At 40.2% G+C, this 26,153-nt stretch overlaps 1 protein-coding gene across 2 annotated transcripts; it reads left to right on the forward strand.

Moving 5' to 3' along the window:
* The first annotated feature begins 6,386 nt into the window (after positions 1–6,386).
* On the forward strand, positions 6,387–26,153 carry LOC137277000 (F-box only protein 10-like). Of its 2 annotated transcripts, none has more exons than XM_067808659.1 (16): positions 6,387–6,506; positions 7,929–8,780; positions 12,199–13,108; positions 13,385–13,654; positions 14,537–14,670; positions 15,042–15,123; positions 15,442–15,509; positions 16,330–16,466; positions 16,806–16,876; positions 16,997–17,149; positions 17,870–17,976; positions 22,890–23,034; positions 23,889–24,070; positions 24,780–24,917; positions 25,322–25,500; positions 25,864–26,153. In XM_067808659.1, the coding sequence occupies exons 2-16, from the start codon at positions 8,148–8,150 to the stop codon at positions 26,039–26,041; spliced, it is 3,387 nt and encodes a 1,128-aa protein (XP_067664760.1). In that variant the 5' UTR covers positions 6,387–6,506; positions 7,929–8,147; the 3' UTR covers positions 26,042–26,153. The 2 variants fall into 2 exon arrangements, with proteins under 2 accessions (XP_067664760.1, XP_067664759.1); XM_067808658.1 differs by having other exon boundaries at positions 6,406–6,511.

The raw sequence follows: 26,153 nt of genomic DNA on the forward strand, positions 1-26,153 counted from the left end.
ACTGGGAAAGTGGCCAACTTCTTTGGACTATATTCTGTACAACATATAATAAATAAAATGACGAATCGTCTGCTTGAGTAATTTTGCAGTACTACTGCCAATGTGGACATATGTAGTGATCAGTGTTCGAAATAACTGCCTGACCCCTAGCAAAATGCTAGTTGACCTTTGCTTGGGCCTGTCACAAGTTACTGAAGCTGGCCCGCTTGGCTAATGGTAATCTGGGAGCTGATGAAGTTCCGTGTATCCTGCTAATTTTAGCAACAACAAGGTCCCCCAAAACATGAACGAAGGGTCAAATACACGTTGTTACAACTAAGTATCTAAATGGTACGTATTAACGCCATTGGACAGTTCTGAAGTGCCAGTATATGACCCCAGGGACTCACCACTGGTTGAAAGCAAAACGCATACGGCTAAGGAGGGTTCTCCAATCCCAAGGATCTGTTAAGTTAGAGACGATGAGCAGAAAGATTAAAGTTGTTTTCAACAGAAAAACGCCATTCAAATTTACACTAAAGTATCCATAATGTTTGCAGAATTGAAACAAATGCGCTACTTGTTACTAAAAATTGGAATTGAAGTAGATCCCAAATTAGTGCATTTTGCTACATACAGATTTCTGTCATTTCTTGTTAGCAAAAGGCCTTATTTTACTTGCATATGAGGCAGGGGATGGTGAGGCCCAAAGAGCTCAAGATTTTTACTTTGACAGCTGCTATGATAGTGATTGCAGTATCTCAGATGCAGACAATTATGATATGGAGGATTCCGATTCTTCAAGTGATGAAGTCCTTACGAAAATATAAAATGAAGATCATTTGAAAATGTATGGGTATTCTTAGAGTGTGTCGCATCGACGTCAGAGGCTCAGAGTTAATAGCGTGAAACTATTCACAACTCTAACCATTCTCATATGCGCTGTTTTATTTCATTATTATTTTGTTTTATTTTTATTGTCTATAAATTATCATGAATTATTCGGGCCAGTAAAGGTGTCTGAAGGGCATATATACAGTATACATTACATATACATTAGTGCACCTGTACCCATAAAGACACGAACTGGAAAAAACGTATTCATAGCGTCACGTCATTTATTGGGATACGGATGGAAGTGAAATATTTTCGGTATATAATTGACCAGCATATTCTATTTAGCTTCATTCTGATTGGAAGGTACGTTCGAACTGTTCTATTGTTTGCGAAGAAACCAAAACCGACCTGACGGCATATGAACGCATTGTGATACTGAAATGGAAGGCGGTTATGCTTGTCGTAAGAGGCGACTAACGGGATCGGGTGGTCAGGCTCGCTGACTTGGTTGACACATGTCATCGGTTCCCAATTACGCAGACCGATGTTCATGCTGTTGATCACTGCTTCTCTGGTCCAGACTCGATTATTTACAGACCGCCGCCACATAGCTGGAATATTGCGGAGTGTGGCGTAAAACTAAACTCACTCGCTCACTCACTCACTGAAATGGAAAGTGGCATCTTAGATTGTTCTTGGCGTCACAACCGATAAATCATGATGCTTAACAATAAACAACCTCCACATTGTCTTTTAATGACACTGAAAAATAAGAGCACTGGTAAAGGATGGAATGCCTCACGTTATGTGTGAAAGACAAAGTTCTTATGGTTAGTCATGTCTGTAAAATTCATTCATTCATTCATTCATTCATTCATTCATTCATTCATAACGCCACAGTCAAATATGTTTCAGCTATATAGGCAATCTCTAAATAGCGGAGGCTGTCACCTCATGATCCCGTTAGTCGCCTCATACAAGCATGGGTTGCTAAAGGGTGTTCATTTCTCTATACATCTTCAATAATACATTTGTGTATTCGCATTCCGCAGTTACGGAACTTACAAATATTTCTTGGAAGTGTGAAAGATGTGAGATTCAAAAAGACATCGACATATCACCCGCTCAGTTATTTTAGGAACGATCCATTTAATTCTTGTGAAGTACAATGTACCTGTCAGTGTACTGGTGTTATGCTGTCTAAAGAGGAGTGTATTTAGGATTTTGAGGGTTTTACTATATTTGCATATTCTCTGCGTTGGTGCGAGAGCAGTGTTAGTTACCTGGGTGTTTAGTACATCTACACTTTATTAGTAGCATGGAGAAGAGGAATTATAAGCCCAGTCCATAAAAGTGGAAATGGAGGCCCACGGATCCCGATGAATTATAGAGGAATCACACTTCTCTGTATCCCATATAAAATATACTCAAAACTTGTAAATAGCAGAATATTCAGCTGGCTAGAACATAATCTCCTATCATCTGCGCAAAATGGATTCAGAAAGAAAACGCTCATGTCAGGACAATATTCACAATTTAACAAGAATTATCTACAATAGGAAAATGTCAAAATTGGCAACATATATATGCTTTGTGGATATGAAAAAAAGCTTTGATTCGGTGACAGTCTAAATAAACTTAGTCTCAGTGTATTTCGTTACATTCCACCACTGACCGTCCAATCAAACGCGAGACGGTTCAATAGATTTAACCAATCATACAACGGCTACTATTTAGGGATCGGAGGGACTTTCAAAATATTCAGGTCACTGACAAAGATCTCTGCACAAACAAAAATCCTCACATAACACAGTTATTTGACCTGCAGTATATACGCTCTGGGGTATCTGTTGACATGGTTACCGTTAGCTAATATTTGCGCAAGATGACATCCTTGAATATTGCCAAAAACACTACTCTCAGCGACTGTTTACTCACCGTGGTCATGCTTGTACGTATGCCGTGTGCATCACACGGAAGCAAGCGTACGCTAAACAGCATTCGGAATCGTTCGGGTACGAAACTTTTCGAGATAAAAAGGTCAAAAGGTATGTGCGAATGTCCACATTCGCGATTTGGTAAGCTGTGTACTGATTGGTCAATCTCAAATGTTACCTAACCATTCGTAGCAACTCGTGTCATTCCACCAAGCCGGATTCTTGTAGGTCACGGAAAGAGACGAGTAGTTACGAACGCTGACGCGGCCTCCCCTAAGGTTTTGTTAGACTTAGTAGTGCAGTCTAAAGAAAAGTACTGAGGATAAGTTTACTTAGACTGGATTCGGTGAATAGAAATCACTTGTGATATAAGCTGACGAATGTGAATGGAATTCACGGAGCTATGTTGAATGCTGTTCAATCAGTATACCACGATGTTAAATGCTGTGTCAAACTCAATACTGAAAGGACAGAGTGGTTTGATGTATATTCAGGGGTAGAGCAAGGCTGCTGTATGTCGCCAACATTAATATTATTCGCCATGTATGTGAATGGTTTAGCCGATAGTGTATAAAATCTAAAGTGTGGAGTAGATATTGATAACATCAACATACCTATTTTGTCATATGCAGATGATATTGTGTTTATATCCCCAGAAGAAGGTAAACAGCAGAAATTACTTAATCACGAAGATCCTTCACTGCAGATCAGTGTCAATGCCCAGATCAACAGTGCAGTTCATTTGTGGTGATATGATAATAAAATACTGTTTAAATATTTAGGCATGTGGATAAGTGAATTCTGTGATTATGAAAAAACAGTGCAAGAAATGTGTAAATGTGCTAAAAGAGCTCTTGGTATGATAATGAGCCAGTTCAATGCTCTGGGTGGCCTCAGCCACTCTGCTTATACCTAGCTGTTGCAGCCTATACATAATTAGAGTGCATCTGTCTGGGGTATGAATATGTACAAGGAAATCAATTACATACAAAATAAGGCCATTAGATTTTCTTGGGAGTGAGGAAAAACAGTTCTTACGTATCTGTCAGAGGTGAGACGGGATGGAGAAGTGCATACTGGAAAGTCAGGATTGAAGTGTTGAGCCAATTTCATAAAACCGTTACAGCCCACAGTGATACTTTATCTGCTGTTGTTCATAAAAGGTCAGTCAGAAGAAAGTCTTCACGGGACTGTAAAGTTATAGAACTTATGAAATCGAGGCTTGGGTGAATTAATGGCTGAGGGAGTTGTTGTGTCTGACAAATGAGTTTGTTTGGTCGAGAGAGTAAGTGTGTCTATCTGAACAAAGTTTGAATGTGACATGATGCTTGTTGTCTGACTGGGAGATGGGAGAGTAGATTTTTTAATGTTTTAAATGCGGTGTCTTTTAGGCCTTATGAGGCCCGGTTGTTATTATGTTTTATGACAGCATGTAATTTGAAACGACATGACACGGAAATGAACTATTCTTATTATTATTGGTAAAGAAATGCACTGGATAAAATCCATGAAGAGCCATGATAGAATTGGTCTTCGTCCATCCATCCATGTCGAAGGAGGCGACTAATGGGATCGTATGGTCAGGCTCGCTGACTTGGTTAACACGTTATCCCATTTGTGAAGATCAATACTCATGATGTTCATCACTGTATTGTCTGGTCCAGACTGGACTATTTACAGACCGCCCCCATACAACCGGAATATTGCCTATGTGGCGTTAAAAAAAACCCAAAACAACCAAACCAGACTGGATAAGAACTGAGTCCGTAATAGGCGTGTCACACAAAACATGATTGTGGTTTCGAACAGATACCCAGGTTGAAGACGAGGCAGGAAAAAAGTGTTTATTACGCTTTCACCGGAATTCACTTTACATTCTCGCAGACCGGCCATGTATAAGAGTTAAATATGAACATACACATCAACAGATAAATAAACAATAGCTTGTTGAAAGTGAGGAAACATACTACCTTAGAACTTTAAGACCCTATACTTGGCGCACTACAAGATTTTAAAGCACTATCTGAGGTTAGTTTTGGAAACTGAAAACGTCTGCCAGATGGTAAAACGCCAGAGTGTAAAATGTGGGCGGGAGCACTTCCAATCTTGCATGCATTCCATAATGAACGCCACGGTTTTCACAGATAATCACATAAAAGACAGGGAATCAAATTCTAATTTCTATATTGGCAACTCTGCCACTATCCTTTACAATATTATTGAGCTTGTTTCGGTTTGGAATCGTGAGTCCCCCAAACCATCTCTGGCTAGAAAACGTTACGTTAGAGCCCGTGAAGATCCAGGTTAGAATCGGTCTTCAGTAACCCATGGTGGTCGTGAGAGGTGACCAACTGGATCGAGAGTTCAGGCTCACTAGCTTGGCTGACACATGTCATCGTATCCTGCGTACATCGATCATCATGTTGTTAATTACTGGATTGTTTGGTCCAGACTCGATTATTTACAGACTCGCTCACTCACTCCACCCCTCTGACGTGAAATAGAAGAAGCGGGTATAGAAACTAAGGAGTGGGGCTTATCGTCCGGGAGTGGATCAGTCTTTTCCTTGTCATGTTTTGGTAATTGTTTTTTTGGGGGCTTTTTATCCACTATTAGACTATTAGATTATTTGCCAATGATTCAGGTGACAGCTCTCTGAAAGGATATAGGGCTTTTCTAGAAAGTTTCTCTCTTGCATGAGAGCACCCGATTCCGTTAGGACTTTGGGGCTTAGACACTTGTTATGTCACCTAGTGTCAGTGAGTTAGTGAGTATGATTTAGCAATATTCCAACAATATCACGGTTGGGGACACCATGTACAGGCTTCATTCATTGTGCCCATGTGGGGACTCGAACCCGGGTCTTCAGTGTGATGCACGGACACTTTAACCACCAGACTGCCTCACCGCCCCTTACGACATGGGCTAATATCACTATTAAGCCATTGTTCAGTCAAGACGTTTACAGTGAAGATTATTTAATAACATAAACTTTGAGACATTATTTACCTAAGACATTCGTCTGTCAACACAAACCTGAAATATGATACTCGTCTGTATTGGCACCATGCTTTTACAGTGGGTACCCTATTTTTATACAGGGTAATTCACACTCACCTCTTTAGACGTTATTTTCTCATGAATAGAAATGCTTTTCGTTTCTTTTTCTTTTATAATTTATTGTCCTAAAAAGAATCAAAACTAAACACTTGCTGTGTGAGCGTTTGGATATTAAAGCTGACTCTTTACAGTCTAGTGATATAGGTACTTAAAAGAATATGTAGTATGTCTTTATACATATATTTTCTTCATGCAAAAGTAAATGTCAATGTTGAGCCTCGTGCCTGAAAATATTTATTATTATAGTCTGCTGACAGGACAGACGACAGACGCCTCTACAAAGTACAAAAGAACATAACAGTTGTTGATAAGAATATAGCATTTAGCGGTGCATTCGCAACCTTTTGGAACCTGAAAATTCCACTCATGGAAGTAGAAGGTGACTCATAAAATGAAGAATTATCATAATTATTCTTTACACGCTATGGGGCACAAGTGACAAATGTTTTAGCAGTCCGTCCATTTATATTATATAACTGCGAGGAAGCACTTACTGTCACGTGACCCGGAAGTAGTTACTGAACCGAGCCTCGTTTGTTTATGTTTACGAGGTGACGGTCGGATGCATCAAACTGCGTTATCGACAAATAAAGTTCACGGATATGTACTGCAATGTCACAACCCACATATAATGTAATGTATGTTGTAACGAATTTGTTGACTAGATCAGGGCGCTTGTGATCAATCTGATTAGATCACAGCTGGGATAGATGGGTATTCTGAGGGCGTCGTCATAGCTTAAAAGATCAGCAGTAATTCCTATCTTTGATTCCATAAATATGGCAACGCGATCAGCTATATTTAATAAGCTGCGAAAGTCTTCTTTATTCGAGGTAATAGTAATTACAGACATGAACGCACTATTGCTGAACGTGTTATATTCTCACACGTCACATTGATCATCTTGCAAAATGAGAGCGACGTTACTCGTCAAGGCACTAATTCTCAAGCAAGACTGAAGTGCTATAGAACAGACCAGAACAGATTTTATGAAAATTAACAGAACAGCATAATCGTATCCATGAAAGATATTAACAGTTATTACAGCACTTTAGTCATTACGGTAAATTTAATAACTGGAGGAAGCCAATTGTACCTGAGGCAATACAACAGACAGAGACATGCGTAATTAGCGATGTTAGATATAGTGCTCTGTAGTTTTGTAGGTTGATGAGGTATCATTGTTCTCTGTTGATTGAAGACTTGTTCACAGATTTGAACTGCACAAAGCATATCTTGCCTTTATTATTATTAATCAACTTTGATAATGCATGTGAAAGAGTCTTGTAAATGTGCAAATGACTGCCATGGTTTGGTAATGCACAACATGTTGCAGTAGTTGCAACAGAATTCAGACATTTGGTAAAACTGAAGGTAAACTGAAAGTATCAAAGCAAATGTTTTACATCATGTTTAGATGGGTGCACAGTTGTCAGGTATAGTGTGATATTTACAACTAACTGACATGTGTGTTGTAGTTCAAAACCAGTTAATTGTGATGACATTTCTGTTTTGATCGATGGTCAAGTGGTATCGAGATAATGTCAGTGATGCAATGTGACCCCTGTGACATATTATTGTGAATGAGGCTAAATCCAAAGATTGGCAAGTGTTATGCTGATAATTTATAATTTCTCACCCGCGGGAGATGCTGCAGTCTAATATTTTTATGGCAGTATTGCTCTCATGTAATATCGCCAGATGTATGACATCATAATGGTTTACAGCTATCATAATACTTAGACCTTGCTTGACAGCTGAAAGCTGAGAGTCATTATAATGTAGGGAGGGGAGGGGGGGTTCTAACAATTTATGTTGGAGAGTAATAAACAGAATACTAAACTTTCCTCCTTGAAGTACCAGTTTTATGTTATACTTGTGAAAGATTACTATCAAAGTCTTTTTTGCTTGTTTGATACCAAATCATTAACTTGTTTGATAAAAATGGTATTTCACAGAATGCCGGTTGGTATCAGGGACAGGGAGATGTTCTTGTGTTTCTTGGATGTTTCTTTAGTCTGCATTCATGTTTATATATTATATTGTCTTCTTCAGTATTTCAGGTCCTGAGGTGAAATGGGTAATGAAAATAAATTCATCACCATGACAACTAGGGAAACTGATTCAAGAGAAAATGACCAAAAATATTTGTGCATAGAATATGTACTGGTGGGACATATCCATACCATGCTTTGTAGAAGGAAATATCCAACTCAAGTGCTTATTCAGAATGGGCGTCATTGTTTCATTTCAAGTGCCTAGCAAGAACTGACAATGTCTACAACTACAGTGAAAACGGATACAATGAGCAAGGTGCTACCAGGGGACAAGAGTGGTCTCCCTTGGGAAATATGGCAGATGATATTGTCATATCTTAACGCTGCAGATCTGTGCAGAGGGTGCTGTGTGAGCAAGACCTGGAATGATCTTATCCTCAGTTTAGATGGATCAAGATGGAAGGAACTGTACCTAAAGTGTGAAGACTGGAAGCATCCATTCTGGCCACTCAACATTCACTCCGAGCCGCCATCTTGGAAACAGGCTTATCATGATCAGTACTTGTCAACAAGACAGTGGTCACAGTGCTCGCGAGATCTCAGTCACAGTAGCTGCCTATATGTTCTCAAACGAAAAAGAGACAGAAAAATTATAAGAGTTGGGCGTGGGAAGGAACATTCTTCGTTAAAAAGTGCTCTCGCTGTGGCGAATGACTTTGATCGGATTGAGGTGTATCCTGGAATTTATGATGAACAATTTGAGATGACATCCAAAATTCCTTTTGAGTTGGTTGGTGTGGGAGAACTTGGCAGTGTTATATTAGTGGTGTGTATCGAACAAATTGCCTTGACAGGACGTCTGAGCAATCTTGTGTTGAGAGCACCGTGGTTCACAACATTTATTCTTAAGGTAAGAAGTCGACTGCTCTTGACTTAACATCAGTCCAATCAGTGTGTGCCCTAGATATGAAAATTAAGGAGTCATCATGACTCCCTGGGGTCAAGAGAGGGAGTCACGGAGATGTTTTGGGGAGTCAACTTCAGTATGGAATTTTCATCAAGACATCAGCGTTAATTGTTTATAATGATAAAAAACTAGGTAACGCAGGTCAGGTGTTTAATCAGCACTCAACAGTTAACTAGCAAACAATAACTGACTAGTTTCAAACCACCGCAAATTACGAGCTTAGATTATCAGAACTTACGGCTCACTGGAACTGCATAAAAAATGACATAAGCTTTTAAATTCACTGCATACTTGAGATAATTTGCGTGTCAAATACACATTTGTTTTAGGCGTCAGGGCATTGAGTAATTATAGAACTTTATGTATGTGGTTTCTGTGGTATGCATATCTTATATGAATTTCTGTTGTCAATAGAGTGGTGGGGTAGCCAAGTGGTCAAAGGGTTTGCCTGTTGCCAAGACCCAGGTTTGATTCCCCACCTGGAAGCCCGTTTCTGGTGTCCACCCCCAACTGTGATATTGCTAGAATATTGTTAAAAACCCCATAAAACTAAACTCACTTGCTCACTCTACTTGTAAGTAATGCATTTTTGTTGATTACTGATATGATATACTGCAGAACTGAACACACAGAAGATTTGGTTAACCACACAAATGTAAATATTCTATGCTGAGTCCATTTCTGCTCGACATGAATACTACAATGGCAAGATGAATACATTGAAATTGTAAGGCAAAAGCAGCAAAGATTTTGTATAGTTTTCTCGTTTGTTTTCATTAATTCCTGCTCTTCCTGCATCATGGTATTGTTTTAACTGACATTTAACCCCAGAAATACAGTTTTCATTTTTATCTAAAAATACATGACATCATTAGGGCTGTGACGATTCATGCAGACCTCGACTTGATTTGATTTTTGATACTGGACCCTCAATTCCATCATTTCATTCTTGCAAATAAACTCTTTATTAAAGGTCACATGCAACCAAAAAATCAAACATAATTAAAACATAGTTATCACTTGTTCATGGTATATAAAATGCATTGGTGATTTTGAAAAAACAAATAAACAAAATTATAAACATATAATCGCAAATCAAAAGTGCAATATTTTGTACTTGGATTTACTTCCCTTGAAACGAAACAGCCGTGATACCAAACCCAGCCATATGCACTCGTGTGCAATGACGCTTTGCCATCGGCCACTGGTTCATTTGCCGATACGCTTAGCTGGGTCTTTGTTTATGGCTTATAAGCCCAATAGGTGTTAATTTTTTTTTGTAACAAGTAGATTATTTACTTGTTTATGTACACAACCAAGATTAGACTACTGCTCATGACCTCATACTCCGGGCAGGCATACTGTTTCAAGGTCCATCTGCGAACCTATTCACTGCGCATTCATTACGAGCGCAGAGCAGCATAGCTTTTGAAACCTTTTTTTCCCTTAGTGCTGGGGGAAAATTAGTGAATTTTTTAAACTCTGATTTCGTGGTCTTTTTTTATTGCATATTTTTTCAATTTTATTTGAATTGGCATTTTTGATGCGTTGTTAAGGTAAGTGCATACCAAAAGGTATCAAAACCTGCAAAGTTTTAGCAGTGTTTTACATTGCATGTTACCTTTAAACAAAAATTCTCTCAAACATATCGCAATGAAAAACTTGTTTTCCAAGATTTGACAAGGAAATCAGGAATGTGAATGATGTAACCTTTTTCAAACAAATAAAATATGATGTTTAAAGACAGAACAGCACTTTGGTGATGTCTACTAGCAACAATTCTCATTGGATAATTAGCAGGGCATCAACCAATCATGTTTCTCTCAAATGAAAAATATCATGCAATTGAACCCATAACTTCTTAGAACTGAGGCAGGCTAGACTGAAAAATTGGATTCAGTATATTTAAGTTTTTGTTTATCCAGAACCTGTGTTACAGACCATAGTTTGCTAAGAGAAATTGAGAAAACTCTCATGTGCATAGATAACTCTAGAGGAGAGCCAGACAAAAGCATACCACTCAAAAAGGAATGGGAGTAGATTACACACATTACTGGCCCCTTAATAACTGTGAACAGGTGAATACGCATCAAATAACTCTGAAACAACATCCCGAACACTGCTAAGACCATTATTAATATTATGATAGTCTGCTGGTGAACTTGTCATCTGTAAGTCTCCAGTTACCATAACAGATGTTGGTAGCAAAGCTGTTTGATAGTTATTGTCATTTCATTGTAAACTCAAGTAAAGTTGATTGAACAGTAAAACAATTACATACTAATCTACAGTCATCTGTACTATATCATCAGCATTTGAACAGATGGTGGAAAATCTGTGTCAGCCTTTAGCAGTCGTGTTGAGAATCAGAAACCACATCTGCTATTGATTATCGGAGGACTTGTGAACGATTATTGATTATATTTAATCAAAATATATACATTTTTGATGTAATCACCAATTTTAAGGGGCTTGCCCCAGGATTTTTCAAATTATTGTTTTTCGCCCCAAATGCTGTCAGGCAATGAAATGGGGGGGCATGGTGGGCGAGCTGGCTAAGGCGCCAGGCTAGTGATCCAGCGAGGTTGAGGTTTCGGGATCGAGCCCACCTGTGACCGGGTGTAAAAACCTTGGAGTCAACTTTGTGTGCAGACTCTTTCAGTGTTGTCACAACCCCTAGTGTACAGTACACAACCCTGTGCACTGAAAAGAACCCACGAATCCGTTGGTATATGACCAGATGGTGGCCACATAAACACGTGCATACACCTAGTTGCAGGTACAGCAACGTGCAGTAAACTTGGACAAAGTGCTGTGACTATGTGTCCCAGTCCACCCAGCTGTCAATTGGGTACCTCGTTAGGATGAGAGAGCCACAATAAACTCGGTGCGCCTAGTGGCAGCAAGAGTTGTATACTCCCCAGGGAGCTGAGATTGAAATACGATGTGCTGTTGAGATTGACATCCGGTGATGGAGGGAAAAAATATAATGTAGCGCTTTGAGCATGCTTTATGTGTGGAATTCAGCGCATTATAAATACACATATTATTATTATTATTATTAAATGCATGCATGCAGGAAAGACACTGGAATTGAAATTAAATAATAAAAAGGGTTAAAATTTTGCAAGGCACATAGGTTAAAGCTTTAGAGCACATGTTTGTTCATTAGCATTCATCAGATTTTGTGGTTAGTTTACTTCATTCTAGTGTGTTATACTAAAACAACAAAATTTTCAATTGATCAAAAATATGTATTTACAATTGATAATAACTTTTAATCCTTCTTTCAATCAATTTTCAATAATTTTCGTTCAACAGAACACCACTATTTGGCACCATGTTGACTGTTTTGTTGTAGATTCGAGCTGGGTACCTTCAGTTGGACAACTGCATTTTAGAAGATGGTATGGTGTATGCACAGAACCCTGGGACTTGTCATATCAGATTCTGCACATTCCGTCACGCTACCGTCATTCTGCAGCACATGAATGTCAGTGTTATAGAAAACTGTGAATTTTCCCAGAGCGACACGGCAGATATCATTGTTGAAGGATATTCGAAGGATGAGAAAAACTGGACGTATTCTTACCTGCGATCGCGAATGAATTCAATATTTTCACAGAATCGTCGTCAGAGGAGACAATCACTCATAACTATGAAAACTACTGAGTCTCATGCATCAACCATGCATTCCATGACTGCATCTTCAGCTCATTTGGCCAATCACAGTTCAGATTCAGTGTCACATGATCATAATGACCTATCAGGTACTTCATGTTGTGATTCTCTAGAACCATCCCCAAACATTCCAAATCCACAGCTCGTTACCAACAGGGTAGTTGACATACCACCTGCAGATTTTCCAGAGACTGCTGAAAATCAAAATTCATCCAATACTCAAGGTCCTATGTGTCATCAACATGAGCCCATTTCAAACTCTGATGATTCCAGTGCCAACTTACAGGCAACTTCAGAAACTGTGACACAAGACGTTCCTGTCCAAAATCAGAATGAGGCTGTATGTATTAATGTAGAGGATGCAGTAAATGAAAATGAGGCTAGGGTGGATGAAAATGAGGACCAAGGAGGGGCAGATAATCCAGAGGCAGCAGCTATACAAGTACCACAATTAGATTTGAATGAGGGCAACTTTGAAAATCAGCCACGCCCAGATAGTGGGCAGAGTCTTCACTCCAGATTGTCATTTGACAGTGAGGACAGCTTGTCTTTCCTTGATGACCTTGACTCTGCAAGATCAAGTTCACCAGGTGAGATGATCGGTTTCTGATTTAAACTTTCATAGTAAACTGCGGGAAACATACTGGAAAAATTGGGGTATTATGTAATAATCATGATTTTGCTCATTTGATTCAGCTTAGTTGTGTAGATACAAACAACTTAAATGGAATTTTTGATTCACCCAAATTCCATTGTCATCTGATGTAATTTGGGATTATTGCACTGCAATCTCACTCACTCACTCACTCACTCACTCACTCACTCACTCATTCACTCGTTTGACTTCACTTTCATATCTCTGCTAGATGTTGGTCGGCCTGGCAGTGTCAGCAGCAGCAGTGATGATGACGAGGATATTGAACGAATCGTACACACAGAGTCAGATGATGACTTGTCATCAGGGGAGGAGTCTGTCATCATGCTGCCTCATCTCCGGCAGAAACACATCCAGGCATCAATATCTGCTCAAGGTGTCAATGCTGATATTGTGTCCATTAGTAGCCAGACGTCACAACCGATTCCCACAGATGTCATTCAGGACAGCCTCATGCGATCGGTTGTCAATCAGGTTCAAGGTAAGTGCTATGTCCTTCACTAGATAGACATAAGCTATTCCCCAACACATGTCAGTCTGGACGACCCCATGTAATCTGCCGTTGATCTGGTTGGAGGTAAGTGCTGTGTCCTTCTGTAGCCAGACACAAGCTGTTCCCCTACTAAAGTCATTCTGGACAGCCTCATGTGATCTGTCGTTGATCTGGATGAAGGTAAGTGCTGTGTCCTCCACCAGACAGACACAAGTTATTCCCCCGTTAACATCATTCTGGACAGTCTCATGTAATCTGTCATTGATCTGGTTGAAGGTAAGTGTTATGTCCTTCAGTAGACAGACACAAGCTATTCCCCTACTAATGTTATTCAGGACAGCGTTATGTGATCTGTCATTGATCTGGTTAAAGGTAAGTGCTATGTCCTTCTGTAGACAGACGTAAGCAGTTCTGCCCCTAATGTCATTCAGGACAGCCTCATGTGATTGGCTGTCGATCAGGTTCAGGGTAAGTTATATGTCTGTCAGTAGACAGACGTCACAATCCATTTTCCCGTTGATGTCATTCTGAACAGACTCATGTGATCTGTTGTTGGCCAGGTTCAGGGTAAGTGCCATGTCCTGATGTCACAAGCGATACCCTCTGATGTCATTTAGGACAGTCTCATGCAGTCTTTCTTGTTGTCATAGTTTATTAGTGTAACTTGGCATACTTCAGTGATATGAGTATATGAGTAAAATACTTTAGTAAATTTATATTTTGTCAATAATTGATAAGCATGATTTCAGCTGTCTAAATAGTTTTGTCATATACTTAAATCAGCTTCAACTTTATCCAGTGTCTGAATATATCCCCAGTCTCCATCCTTTGTTTGATAGCGTCCATGTTAAGGGGTGTATTTTGTTCCAGGTTGTCTCATACATCAGTGTCGTATGATCCACTCGAAGGGTGGCGTCATGGTCAGCCTTCAGGCACATGCCATCGTGTCGGAGTGTGACATCTGCAACGTTGGCTATGGCATCCGATGTATACAAAACTCAAGGGTATGTTGACAGCTTTCATGCACTTGTGAATGGCCATATAGGTCTGTCTCTTTAGAGCTTAATTCTCTATAGACTAGCAGAGACTTTTCAGTGTATTAGGTGAGGTGAGGTGAAGTGAGGTGAGGTGAGGTGAGGTGAGGTTGGATGAATCATGGATACTCAACCCTGACTATGTACTAACTCCATGTTGAGCTGTTCTGTCCTTGTATATCATGCCAATTGTCAGGTTATAACAAATATTTAAGTATGGCAGAGTCATGGTCTTATGTGTTATGTCCCTCACATATATGCAGTTAAAAGATACTGGTGTCACTGCAGAAAGTTTGATAATTTGAACTAATGAGCCATGGTCACTGAAACTTTGTTACCAGGTGGTAGTTCTCAAGAACAAGATCCACCACTGTCGGACATCTGGGATCTTCATGAGACTTGCTGCTTCTGGGCTGATAGCTGGTAAGAGGGAGGGAAGGAATGAGTAGTGACTTCAGGCAAACTGATGGTTGATAGCATGAGTCAACAACTGTGATAGTTTTTTCACTTCTTACTCAGATTTACTTCACTGATCCATAATAAGTCGGTCTATAGCAAGAATTTGTCAATCTCTATTCTCTGTATGAATGGCCAGCATTGCAACATTGCAAGCTTGAAACTTCACGTTTGCTTTAAGATTTTCTTATGTTGTATTCCTGATGTGGCTTTTGTAGTAATTGCAAAATGAGTATTCTGAAATTGTTGACTGATCACCTCTGATACTGAATTCCCTTGTTTCAGGCAATGACATCCATTCCAACATGGAGGCCGGAATAGACATTCGGAAGAATGCTGACCCTATTGTACAAGTATGTAGTTTGTGTTTGTTGATGATAAAGTCGTTATGGAACATGGATTAATGTCTGCAGTTGCATGGTAAAGCCTGTTTCAAGTTTTTGTCAGGTCCCTCAGATTCTTTCTGTTGACTAGATACCTCACTGTAGATAAGCATACCCCTTCATGATTATGTCAGTATCTTTAAACTGCATCATTGTATGGGAAACATATCTCTCTGTGCTAACACATGGTCTTAAGGCTATTGTGCTGATATGTAGAATGTAGTGTACACAAGCCCAAATCTTTCAACTTTGAATGTAAGCTTTACGAGATCATAGGTTCTTTTTTAATTTGACTAAATGTTTCTTACAATCACCAGCAGCTGAAGGGAGAGTGTAAATTCAATGACACAGGTAGCAAAGACACTGTAAGCCCCTGTGGTGCTTAGTATGGTGATCTGTCTTCATTTGCTGGTGATTTCTATGCAATTTTATATTGTATTGTCTTGCATTATGGTATAAGTTCTTAGCTACATGCTACTTGTATGTCTGTATCTGTGATACACTAGTAGGTTTACTCTTTGTCGTAAACAGTTTTATGACTTCTAATATTATCCATCTTTCCTGATGGTTAATTGTTCTCATCATGATATGGCTGAAATATTGATGATGTGACGATAAATATTAACTCACTCACTCACAGAATGTGGTGCAATTGGATATGGTCACAACTGTTGTTTGAAAATTCAGAAAAGAACCTTCAAACTGATTCCATAATAGAAATCCTTGAAAATTATATCATCAGTCTATGCGTACATTGTAGATGATTGAACCTTTTCTGTCATCTCTCCAGAACAACCGCATCCATCATGGGAAGAGGTCAGGGGTTGTTGTGCTGGGAAGTGGGCGGGGCCAGGTGAAGAAGAATGACATCTATGAGAACCGAGAAGCTGGGGTTTACATCCTGTATGGGGGGAACCCCACGGTATGGTGAGTGATTCTTTCTTCTCTGATGTGTGATGCCTTTTCTCTCTGGTAAATGATTTTTTCTTCCCTGATGAGATGTAGACGACCTTGAATCTCCCTTGTTTGGCTATTATATATGTACAGCCTGTCTTCGTGAAAATGTCACGTCATGAACATCTGGAATGTAGTCTGTCCTGTGTATTCATGACCAAGGGAGATAACTCTAATGTCTGATCACATTTTTGGTGCAAGGATCCCTGTGAGATGTTTTATGGGAGCTTCAGTCATATATTGTAATGTGACTTTTACCTCAAGTGAGCTTACAATATGCTCCCACATCTAAGATTGGTATTTGTTTTCCAGTCAAAACCACATCTATGATGGCAAAGCAGCAGGTGTGGCAGTGAATGAAAATGGATGTGGCTTCATATTCGGTAAGAATGTGCTAAATGTGAAATATATTAACCTATAGAAATGAAAAGAGATATGTATAAAAAGCATGAAATGTGAAGTAATTGTAGGGTTTTCTTCATATCCTGTTATTTGTTGTACAGATAATGTCATTCGTGGTAACCAGTGGGGTGGTGTTGACATCCGACATGGTGGTGATCCTGTCATCAGTGGAAACACAATCTCGCATGGTATCGGTGATGGAATTGTCATCGGAGAGCGAGGTCGTGGATCTCTGGAAAACAATGTGATATCTGGTAAGTTCACAGAGTGCAAAAGCCAGTCGACTCAGAAATTTTTACACTATAATAGGGTGTACGTTTTTTTTCTTCTGAGAAGCTAAATTGAAGACTTCAACAATCCTCAATCAGGGCTAACTAGTGTGCTGTTCTTTTAACGTGTCTACACCCATATTGTAAGATACATGTTACCTATAAAACAAATTACAGGAAGTTTCCAGTTTATGTTCAGGTTAGACATCTTCTCTTATCATTTATATGAAGTGCACCAACTTCAAGTGTACTTTTGATGATGAGAACACAAACTAATATGGCATCAAGACAATTATTCAGTGTGACATAATGCAAAAAATGGAAAATGGCCTATACATATAACTGTACCTATCTATTGAATCAAATCTGAGCCTAAAGCATACAAAGCCAGTGCTTTATCCACTAGACTCCAACAACCCACTTAGATCATGGGTAAAACTGTTGGTTTTATTAATGCATTACCACAGCTAACAGAATATTGACTAATTCAGAATTTTTGTTCATATGGATTATCACTATCTGTCATCTGAGGTTGTAGATGTTTAGTTGTTTAATCTGCAATATCATATCTCTAAGATATGTACTCTTTGTATATTTTGTTTGATCAAATGTGTTGTTTTGTCTAGCTGCTGATGCTTTGCAATTGGTGTTGTATGCCATATCCTTTCATTTGTTGTGTACATTTACATTATTTTTGTTGTCAAGGTAATGCTGGATGTGGAATTTGGATAATGAGTGCCTCCCAACCATTTCTCCATGGCAACCAAGTAAACAACAATGGTGATTCAGGGATTATGTTTGTCAACAAGACTGTAAGTGGCCATTCATTTACATACACTTGAAGAGTGTGTTTCTTTTTTAAAAGTGCTGGTTCCATGTATTTCAGTGCATTACCAAATGATTATATTCTCCTAAGTGTGTCTGTGGTATATTATTGATATATTTTAACAGATTTGTGACACAAAATAATTGAGGGAATAATTGTGCTGATCACCTTTCTCCATCATGTTTTCACAAATACCAAACAAAGTTTTAGCCATTTAAAGCACACTGGACATAAGTAAAAACTAGGTAAAATAGAGCAAGGTCGGTCATGGAGAGTTGTTCAATGAGAGGCCTCATCTGACAGCATGAAAGTTTCTTGGGGTTCCTACCTGCCCTACACTAAAGCACAGTTGACAAATGTGGTCCCCGAAATATGCATCAGTTTGTCCAGTAGTGAAATGGATACCTGCTAGGACGAGATGTGAGATTAGTGTCGACCTAGTCTGTTAGGGCTGTTTGGCTTGTAGGATTCCCAAGGACCTGAGAATATAAACTGGGTGCTCTCTGATAAATTTTCTGGGGTCATAGTGCTCGAGCTTTGAACATACACCAAGTCTACTGTCAAACTAAAGAAATAGAAATCCAAGACACTACATTGTCATAGTAAGCAGAGTATCAGAAATCAGCTAATCATTTAGGACATGTAATATTTAACATATCCTCCTTGTCCTAGTGGGTTCCCTCTTTTAGCATTAGACATGTATAACATGTGCCATATTTTTGAACACTGGAAAATATGAAGGGATTTGAATCAAGTAAGTATGAAAATTATATATATTTTGTTATGAAATAAAACTAAAATAGAACGAAAATATGCACATTTTGACAGATCATGAGTAGTTGTAAGGTATAATTTTTAAACTTATCCTATCTCACGTTATGCATCTGTCTTCCTCTCTTCGACCCACCGTGGAAACATGCTGTCTGCTAAGTTGAATCAAATCTTCTGGGCCTCTGACCACCCAACCTCTGCCCATGCAATAGACGCCTGTCAATCATCCTGTACGTGCAGCCGATCATGTGACGTCCTCTACTTGTCATTCTCTTTCTTGTCGCACCACAGGCTTGACATGTTATTTTTTCTGAGAGAATTGATAGTTTGATTTAGTGATTGACGATGGGTGTTTCTAAAGAGAAGAATACTGCTAAATGCAAAAGCATTGTGGTGAATGTAACTGCATCTTTTGGTCGTCGGCAGATCCACACAATTCTTGTGTTTACTGTATTGACTTGTGTGAGAGGATTTCAGGCAGTTATTTCGTCTGTTGACTTCGGGGAGTTTAAGGGACGCTAGCATAGTTTCTTCACCACCACGTATGGTAGTATTTTCTCAACCACCAGTCGTTTCCCGCCTGACGTCGGTCTTTACGATTCCGGATCACTCGTCGATTCAGCAGATGATCGCCATTCTTTTACCGCTTCGAATGTGCTTCAATCGTCTACACGAGATCATGACATCCCAGAGCGTTTGAGTGAGTCGGACAAAGGGAATCATTTAAGAGCGTTATCCCATCCTCTGGGTGGTAGTGATTCGATTCACGGGGAAGCGTTTCAACAACATGATGTGGCGTTCGCTCAACATCTCTTGGAATCGATGCAGCGATTCGCAATGCGACAGCGTTCACCTTACCTCCGGTGGGTGAGTCAATAACCTGTTCTGGGGCATTGTTTATTTGCCAGCATGGTTCAGTGCCTCCTTGTGTTGATCATACTCCAGTGATTCCCCAAATTATTCGTTCCAGTGCATCTGCATGTTTCGATTCACCGATGGCAAGTACTAGTACTTTGTTTACGGGTGTACTGAGTGGAATCACCATGTAAAGGCCAAATATTGATTTCATTTATTTCACTTTAAATGGCTCCACTGATTTACTATGTAAAGAATTTAGTTAATATTTCCATAATTCCACTGTTTCAAATGCACCATTATACTGTCATATTAATTAGTAGTAAGAATTAAAAGTTTATTTTCATTTCATATTCTTGAATGCTGCATTTTATTTTTGATATGGTGATCCTTTTATGTCAACCTGAATGGGAAGGGAGATAATTTGATATAGGGTTTTCAGAATGACTATGTGGTTTGTGGCAAGCACATGTGGACCCAGACATGACACATGTGAAGTCTACACACCACTTCGATTCCTCGGTTCCTTGAGTGGTTTCGGTTCCGTGCCGATTCACAGGGTAGTGACTCAGCTTGCTGGGTTGAGTGGAAGCGGTTTCGGGAGCGTGGGGTGCAGGAGTGCACCTCTTGTTTCTATGTCAGTTCCACATGTGCTTACTTCAGCGGTGAGGGCGCCTTTAGCTATCTGTTCGACGGAGTATTCAGGTGTTACGGGAGCAACGCATGGTGTACCACATTTGACTGCTGCGTCTAGCTTACCAGTTTCAAGGGATTGGAAACAGTTACGTCACAGCCCATGGACTTTGCTGATTTTGTATTGCGAGTTGCTGCGGCGCTTCAGCATCAGGATCCGGTGACTCCCGTCTCGTTGCCTGTAACCACATCACAGACTACAGCGTCTCATGAGTTGGCTAGACTTCAGCAATCGGCTACACCATCTCCGTCATCAGGTGGTTCTTTGAGTTCTGATGGAAGTTTTGATGTGGTTGATATGTCCTCACTGCTTGTGTGGATCGTTGACAAACTACAATTACAGTGTAGTACGTCTTCGGATTATACATTGTGTACTATTTTCATGAAGTCTGGCGATTTTGGTTTGATTACGTTCCCTCCTAGGCCATGCATTTCTCAGTTGGTTACTTCTTTGGGTGCAGCATTCCTGCTGAGTCACTTGCCAGCTGATTGGATGATTAGGAACATTTTGGCACCCTTGAACATGGTATTCACAACTACTGAGGGAGTAGCCATGGCACTGCAACATGCTTCTACTCACCAACAAGCTTATGTCAGGGTTTGATACAGGAACAATTCAACAGCATTTTGGAGTATATGCACAGGTCCTTTCGTACTTGATAGCCATGCGCAGGAGGGGTCCGTTGCAGTTGTCGTCGTGGGAGTACAGATTTCGTACGGACCTATTCTGTCAACCATGGTCGGGCAAGATGCTTGTCAACTGCGCTATTAGGGAAGTGGCTAGCAAGAGGTCTGTGAAGCTTTTGAAGTACCAGAGATTGCAGATGGAGGAGTCTACAAAACAGCATCGATCAGCCCGGTATGAGCCCTCCAATCGAGATTTGCTTGCAAGTGTTATTTAACCTTTCAAGGCAGAGGTAACAGGGGTCATACAAATCGACAGAGGCGATCAGGTGATGCACCTAGACCCAATGGAGGATCTGGCCAGGCTGACCCCAGAAAGACAGCCAAACAGTGACTTAAGGACATCAGAGCCAGACTGGATTGTTCTGCCTCCAGTTGTACCCATCCAGCCTTCTCCATGGGAGGAAGATTGGGTTTTTTTGTGGCAAATTGGATGTTTTTAGTCGATCCATATGTGATGTCCATTCTGTCAAACAGGTATCTGTTGCCGATTGTGGGGAAGCCTCCCTTGACCAGGTCACCGGTGCAAAGGTCTTACCTGACTCAACAGTTACAAGTGTTGCGAGTCACCATAGACACCTGACTGGAGAAGCGGATGAGTCCTTGGGGGCAACGCTGGTGGATCCAGGGTTTTATTCCCCTATTTTTCTGGTTCCGAAGAAAGACTCAGTCAAGCTGAGACTAATATTCAACATGAAGGTGTTCAACAAGAAGTACCTACAGACCCCTCCTCACTTTCGAATGGTGTCTGTAGCATTGCTCAAGACTTTTATCAAACCGGGAGATTTTATGGTCAGTCTGGATTTGCACGACGCCTACTTGCACATTCCGATTTGCCAGACACATCAGAAGTTTCTGCAATTCGTGTTTAAGGGCACTCACTACCAATGGCTTGTGCTCCCATTTGGAATTTCTTCGTGGCTATTCACACCCCCGGATCACGAGGCTGATTGTGTTTGAGGCTTACATAGACGATTGCATCCAGGCTTGGAATGACACTGGCATTCTGCTACTTCACATGGAGTTTGCGATGCAGCTTCTTCACCAATTAGGCTGGTTGGTTAATCTAAAGAAGTCGGAACTGTTCCCTACAAGTCGTCTGCAGTTCATCGGGGCGGTATTCGACACTCAGGTACCGAACATTAAACTAGTTGAGCATCCGGGCCACTCCTCCTTTCACCTGCCGCCCAGCGTGTGTCTGTGGGGGGTAGTTTCAAAGCAGGGATGTGCCAGATCACTGGCGTCTCCTGATATATCGTGGGGAGGCGTCGTTTATTCCTTGCCAAACTGTGTCCTTTTGCTGAGCAAAACTTGCGGCTGAAACCACATTTACACGGGAGCACCCACTCCCTAGAGTTTTTGTGCTGTGTAAGCCAAGGGGTTTCCGAAGCAACCCATCACAAGTACAGAGTAGCATATCGGGAGTTGGTCTAACTCTTGGCCCCTTTGTGGAATGCATCCTCGCCTGTGCAGTGTGTCAGAGGGTAATCTGCGGCCCTCCAGCCAACCGTGGGATAATGCATAATTTGAGATAGGATAAGTTTAAAAATTTGGAAATTTTAACTATAAATTGTATATTATTATACTTATCCTATCTCACATGATGAATGCCCACCCTTCCTTCTCCACATCACAGATTACTTGGAGCTCCAAGAAGAGAATGACAAGTAGAGGATGTCACGTGATCGGCTGTGGGTACAGAATGATTGACAGGTGTCTATTGCAGGGGCAGAGGTCGGGTGGTTAGAGGCTAGGACGATTTGATTCAACTTAACTGACAGCACGTTTCCACAGTGGGTAGAAGAGAAGAAGAGAGATGCATAACGTGAGATAGGATAAGTATATAAATATACAATTTATCATTAAACTTTCCAATTTTCTTGCTTCATCTTACAGGATGTGCAGCATGTGCCAAATGTCCCTGATGGAATGAACATACCATCCTCCAGGAGTCTTGGGTACGGGGATGGCGAAGAGGGTCCGTCACGTCCACGATGTGATGTGGCCACAGTACAGTACAACAATATCTATCATAACTCAGGTGGGTTATTCCTCAATGGGGTGAACTATTTTTTAACTGACTGCCTATTTGATGGAAAGGACAAAATGTTAAGAACCAATGGGTTATTGTTAGAGACCCATGCTCTTGAGATGAGATCTTAAAGCCCCAAGTCCATCATTATATTGTTTATGCATAGCTAGTCAAAAGTTTTAAGCATGAGTAATGATGCGTTAGTATCATGAAGGAATTTGTGTCTTGCCCTCAAAGAGTAGTGAGAGATATGGAAAGTAGTCATTCATCATTTAGGGCATTTAATTTCTCAGTCCTCATAGTTCAAGCTGTCAGTTAGTGTTCTTTTGATAGTACAAGATTCTTGGGGGCTCTGGGTTTGAACTGGTCACCAGCAACATGTGTGGTTTATAAGAAGCTAGCTTGTATAGTGGGTGGCTGAGGGTGTGAACATACTCAGATAATATGGTCATTGTTCATTATATCAATATCTGGATTGTCTTGTTCAGATTTTGTTTGTTTGTATTAATGTACTGCCCTCATATATCTGGAATAGTGTCGAGTGTGGCAATAAACAACATAATAATTAACAAGCAGAGTGAGTGAGTTTTATGTTGCTTTTAGCTATATTCCAGGAATATCATAGTTGGGGACACTAGAAATGGGCTTCGCACATTGCACCCATGTACTTCATTAAACCTGAGTCTTCATCATGATGAATCATTCAATCATTCTTAGAAAACATGTCAATCATTCTTAGAAATCTTTACCATTTAATCTTTACCATTTAATCTTTACCATTTAAACACTTATATAACCTGATTTGTTAGAAGTTTGTATTCTACTGGTATCTACCTGTTCTAACACTCCTGGTGACTGTCTAGGTAAGGGAATAGTCATACAGATGGGGGATGCAGTCCATATCCACTTCAACGCTGTGTACGCCAACCTCTCCGACGGCATCACAGTTAACCAAGACTCTGCCGTGGTCCTGAAGAGCAACAGCATCAGCAACAATTGTGGGGCAGGCATCGTCAGCGCTTCTCCCAGCAGCGAGAACCAATCGGTACAACCTGTAACATGTCTGTCCGCATTTCACATGTTGTCTGCCTTGAGAGCAGAAAGTTATTGTTTTGTTCCAAGCCACAGCAAATCAAAAGAGGTTAAATGTTGCTTCTTCTTGTTATCCGGTCGGCTAGGTGTCACTATGCTGTGTCTGAATTTGGTGTCAAACTGTGGTGTAGTATCTCCCAGCACTTAAAAACCCGCATTCGTCCCAGCCAGTAGAGGTGGCTGGGACCAGACACACACATGCATACATATTGCTATAGAAGTGTAATAATTCAGAGTCTGACATTAAACCAAGAATGCTTCTTGTTATATTTATTGAGAAGCCAGTATGTAAGGTTGTCATGAAATGTGTTATTATGAACATGCTGAGGGAGAATAGTGTTTGTTCTCTTTGACACTTGCCTGTTTATTATTTTTCCATAATAATCCTAAATGATGCGAATCTTTAAGTAAGAAAATTTCAGGAAAAGTTACTAATGTTTGCACATGAGCAAGTCTTTAAACCAAGCAGTTCTGTTTTTTAGAATATATGCTTAAAAATTCATGATTGGCATAGGTTTCAATGTGCTTTTCCTCATGAAGTATGAAGTCAACAAAATGCATTTTAGCCAATATTGTGGGCACGAAACATTTCCAGAATCATAATCATGTATGAAACTTGAAGGTATGTCTCACTGGAGATTATTGTTGTTGTTTGTTCTCAGATCCATATCCATGGCAATGGCGTATATGACAACCGTGACCACGGGATTGTGTGTCGTTGTTGTAGTCATATCTCTCAGAATGATGTAGTGGGAAACCTCAATGGCGCCATCAGCTTGGATGGCAACGCATTGGTCACAGTGAGTGATTGATTGTCTGATTGTTTGTTATTGGTTAACCAAGTCACTTGGACCACTAATTCTCTGTCATTATAACTATAGGTCATCACATGCATTACAGCTAAAGTAATAGTCTTCTCCAACAACTAGTTGTGTCCATACAGTGTTAACATCACACCATACATAGAGCTGGTAAACTGCTGACTGCCTCAGATCAGAGTCTTCTGCAAGTAGTTGTGTCCATGTAGTATTTACAATACACCAGACATAGAGCTGGTAAGTCATTGACTGCCTTAGATCACCTATGTGATAGTCTCCTATGACTAGTTGTGTCCATGCAGTATTTACATCAAACCATACTTAGAGCTGGTAAATTGCTGAGTGCCTCAGTTCCTACCCCTGCCTTCCCCTACCTGTGTCTGCAGGTTGTAGAGAACCGTCTGCAGTGCCCCAATGGTCCCTGTATGAAAGTGGTGGGTGTGACCCAGGGCATGGTGGAGAACAACACAGTGTATGAGGGTCACAAGGAGATCTGGATCCGACATGATGCCTTCAGTGAGAGACTGGTCCTAGCAAACAACATACAAAGGCCGGGGCCAGAGAGGTCTGTATACATCTTTTCTGTGATAGACTACTTCTGTGATGCTGTCACAATGGGCTGCAAAACATTGTGTTGCTATTTACTTTAGAGGTCTTTCGAAGGAGAAATTGTCTTATTTTACTTTGTTAATGTCTCAAATGAAGTGAGTTTGGATGATATACAGATAATCTCATGAACGAATCTTTCCAGTTATATAAATATATAAAAACGTGAGATTAAGTCTTTGAGGAACTTAATGAGGAACTGTGTCATACAATAATAATACATATGTAGATGGCACTTGTCGGACCAGTCACTGAAACTGTTCAGCATTCTTCGATCTCTCCTCATACTTGAAAATTTATGATTTCATTTCTTGAATTTCAGCAGCAAATCAACATTCAACAAAACAGAGTTCCTGAAATCACCAGCTCCCCGGCCTGCCATTGACCCTCCTCCCCCTCCATCCGTCATCCCTGCTCACAATGTCAGCTCCATAACTAAAGTCACAGTGCCCTCTGGTGAAGGATGTGAACAAGGGAGCAAACTCTGCACGATATTGTAGCCAAGATGATATTGTACATTTGAAATATATTTCATAGTGACAAGTATTTACTGATTTTATTGTATACTCTGCAACAAAAGAAACTGACATGGAAACAAGTAATCGGAAAGTA

Source organism: Haliotis asinina, chromosome 3, assembly GCF_037392515.1.
Source record: "Haliotis asinina isolate JCU_RB_2024 chromosome 3, JCU_Hal_asi_v2, whole genome shotgun sequence".
Classification (NCBI taxonomy): Eukaryota; Metazoa; Mollusca; class Gastropoda; order Lepetellida; family Haliotidae; genus Haliotis; species Haliotis asinina.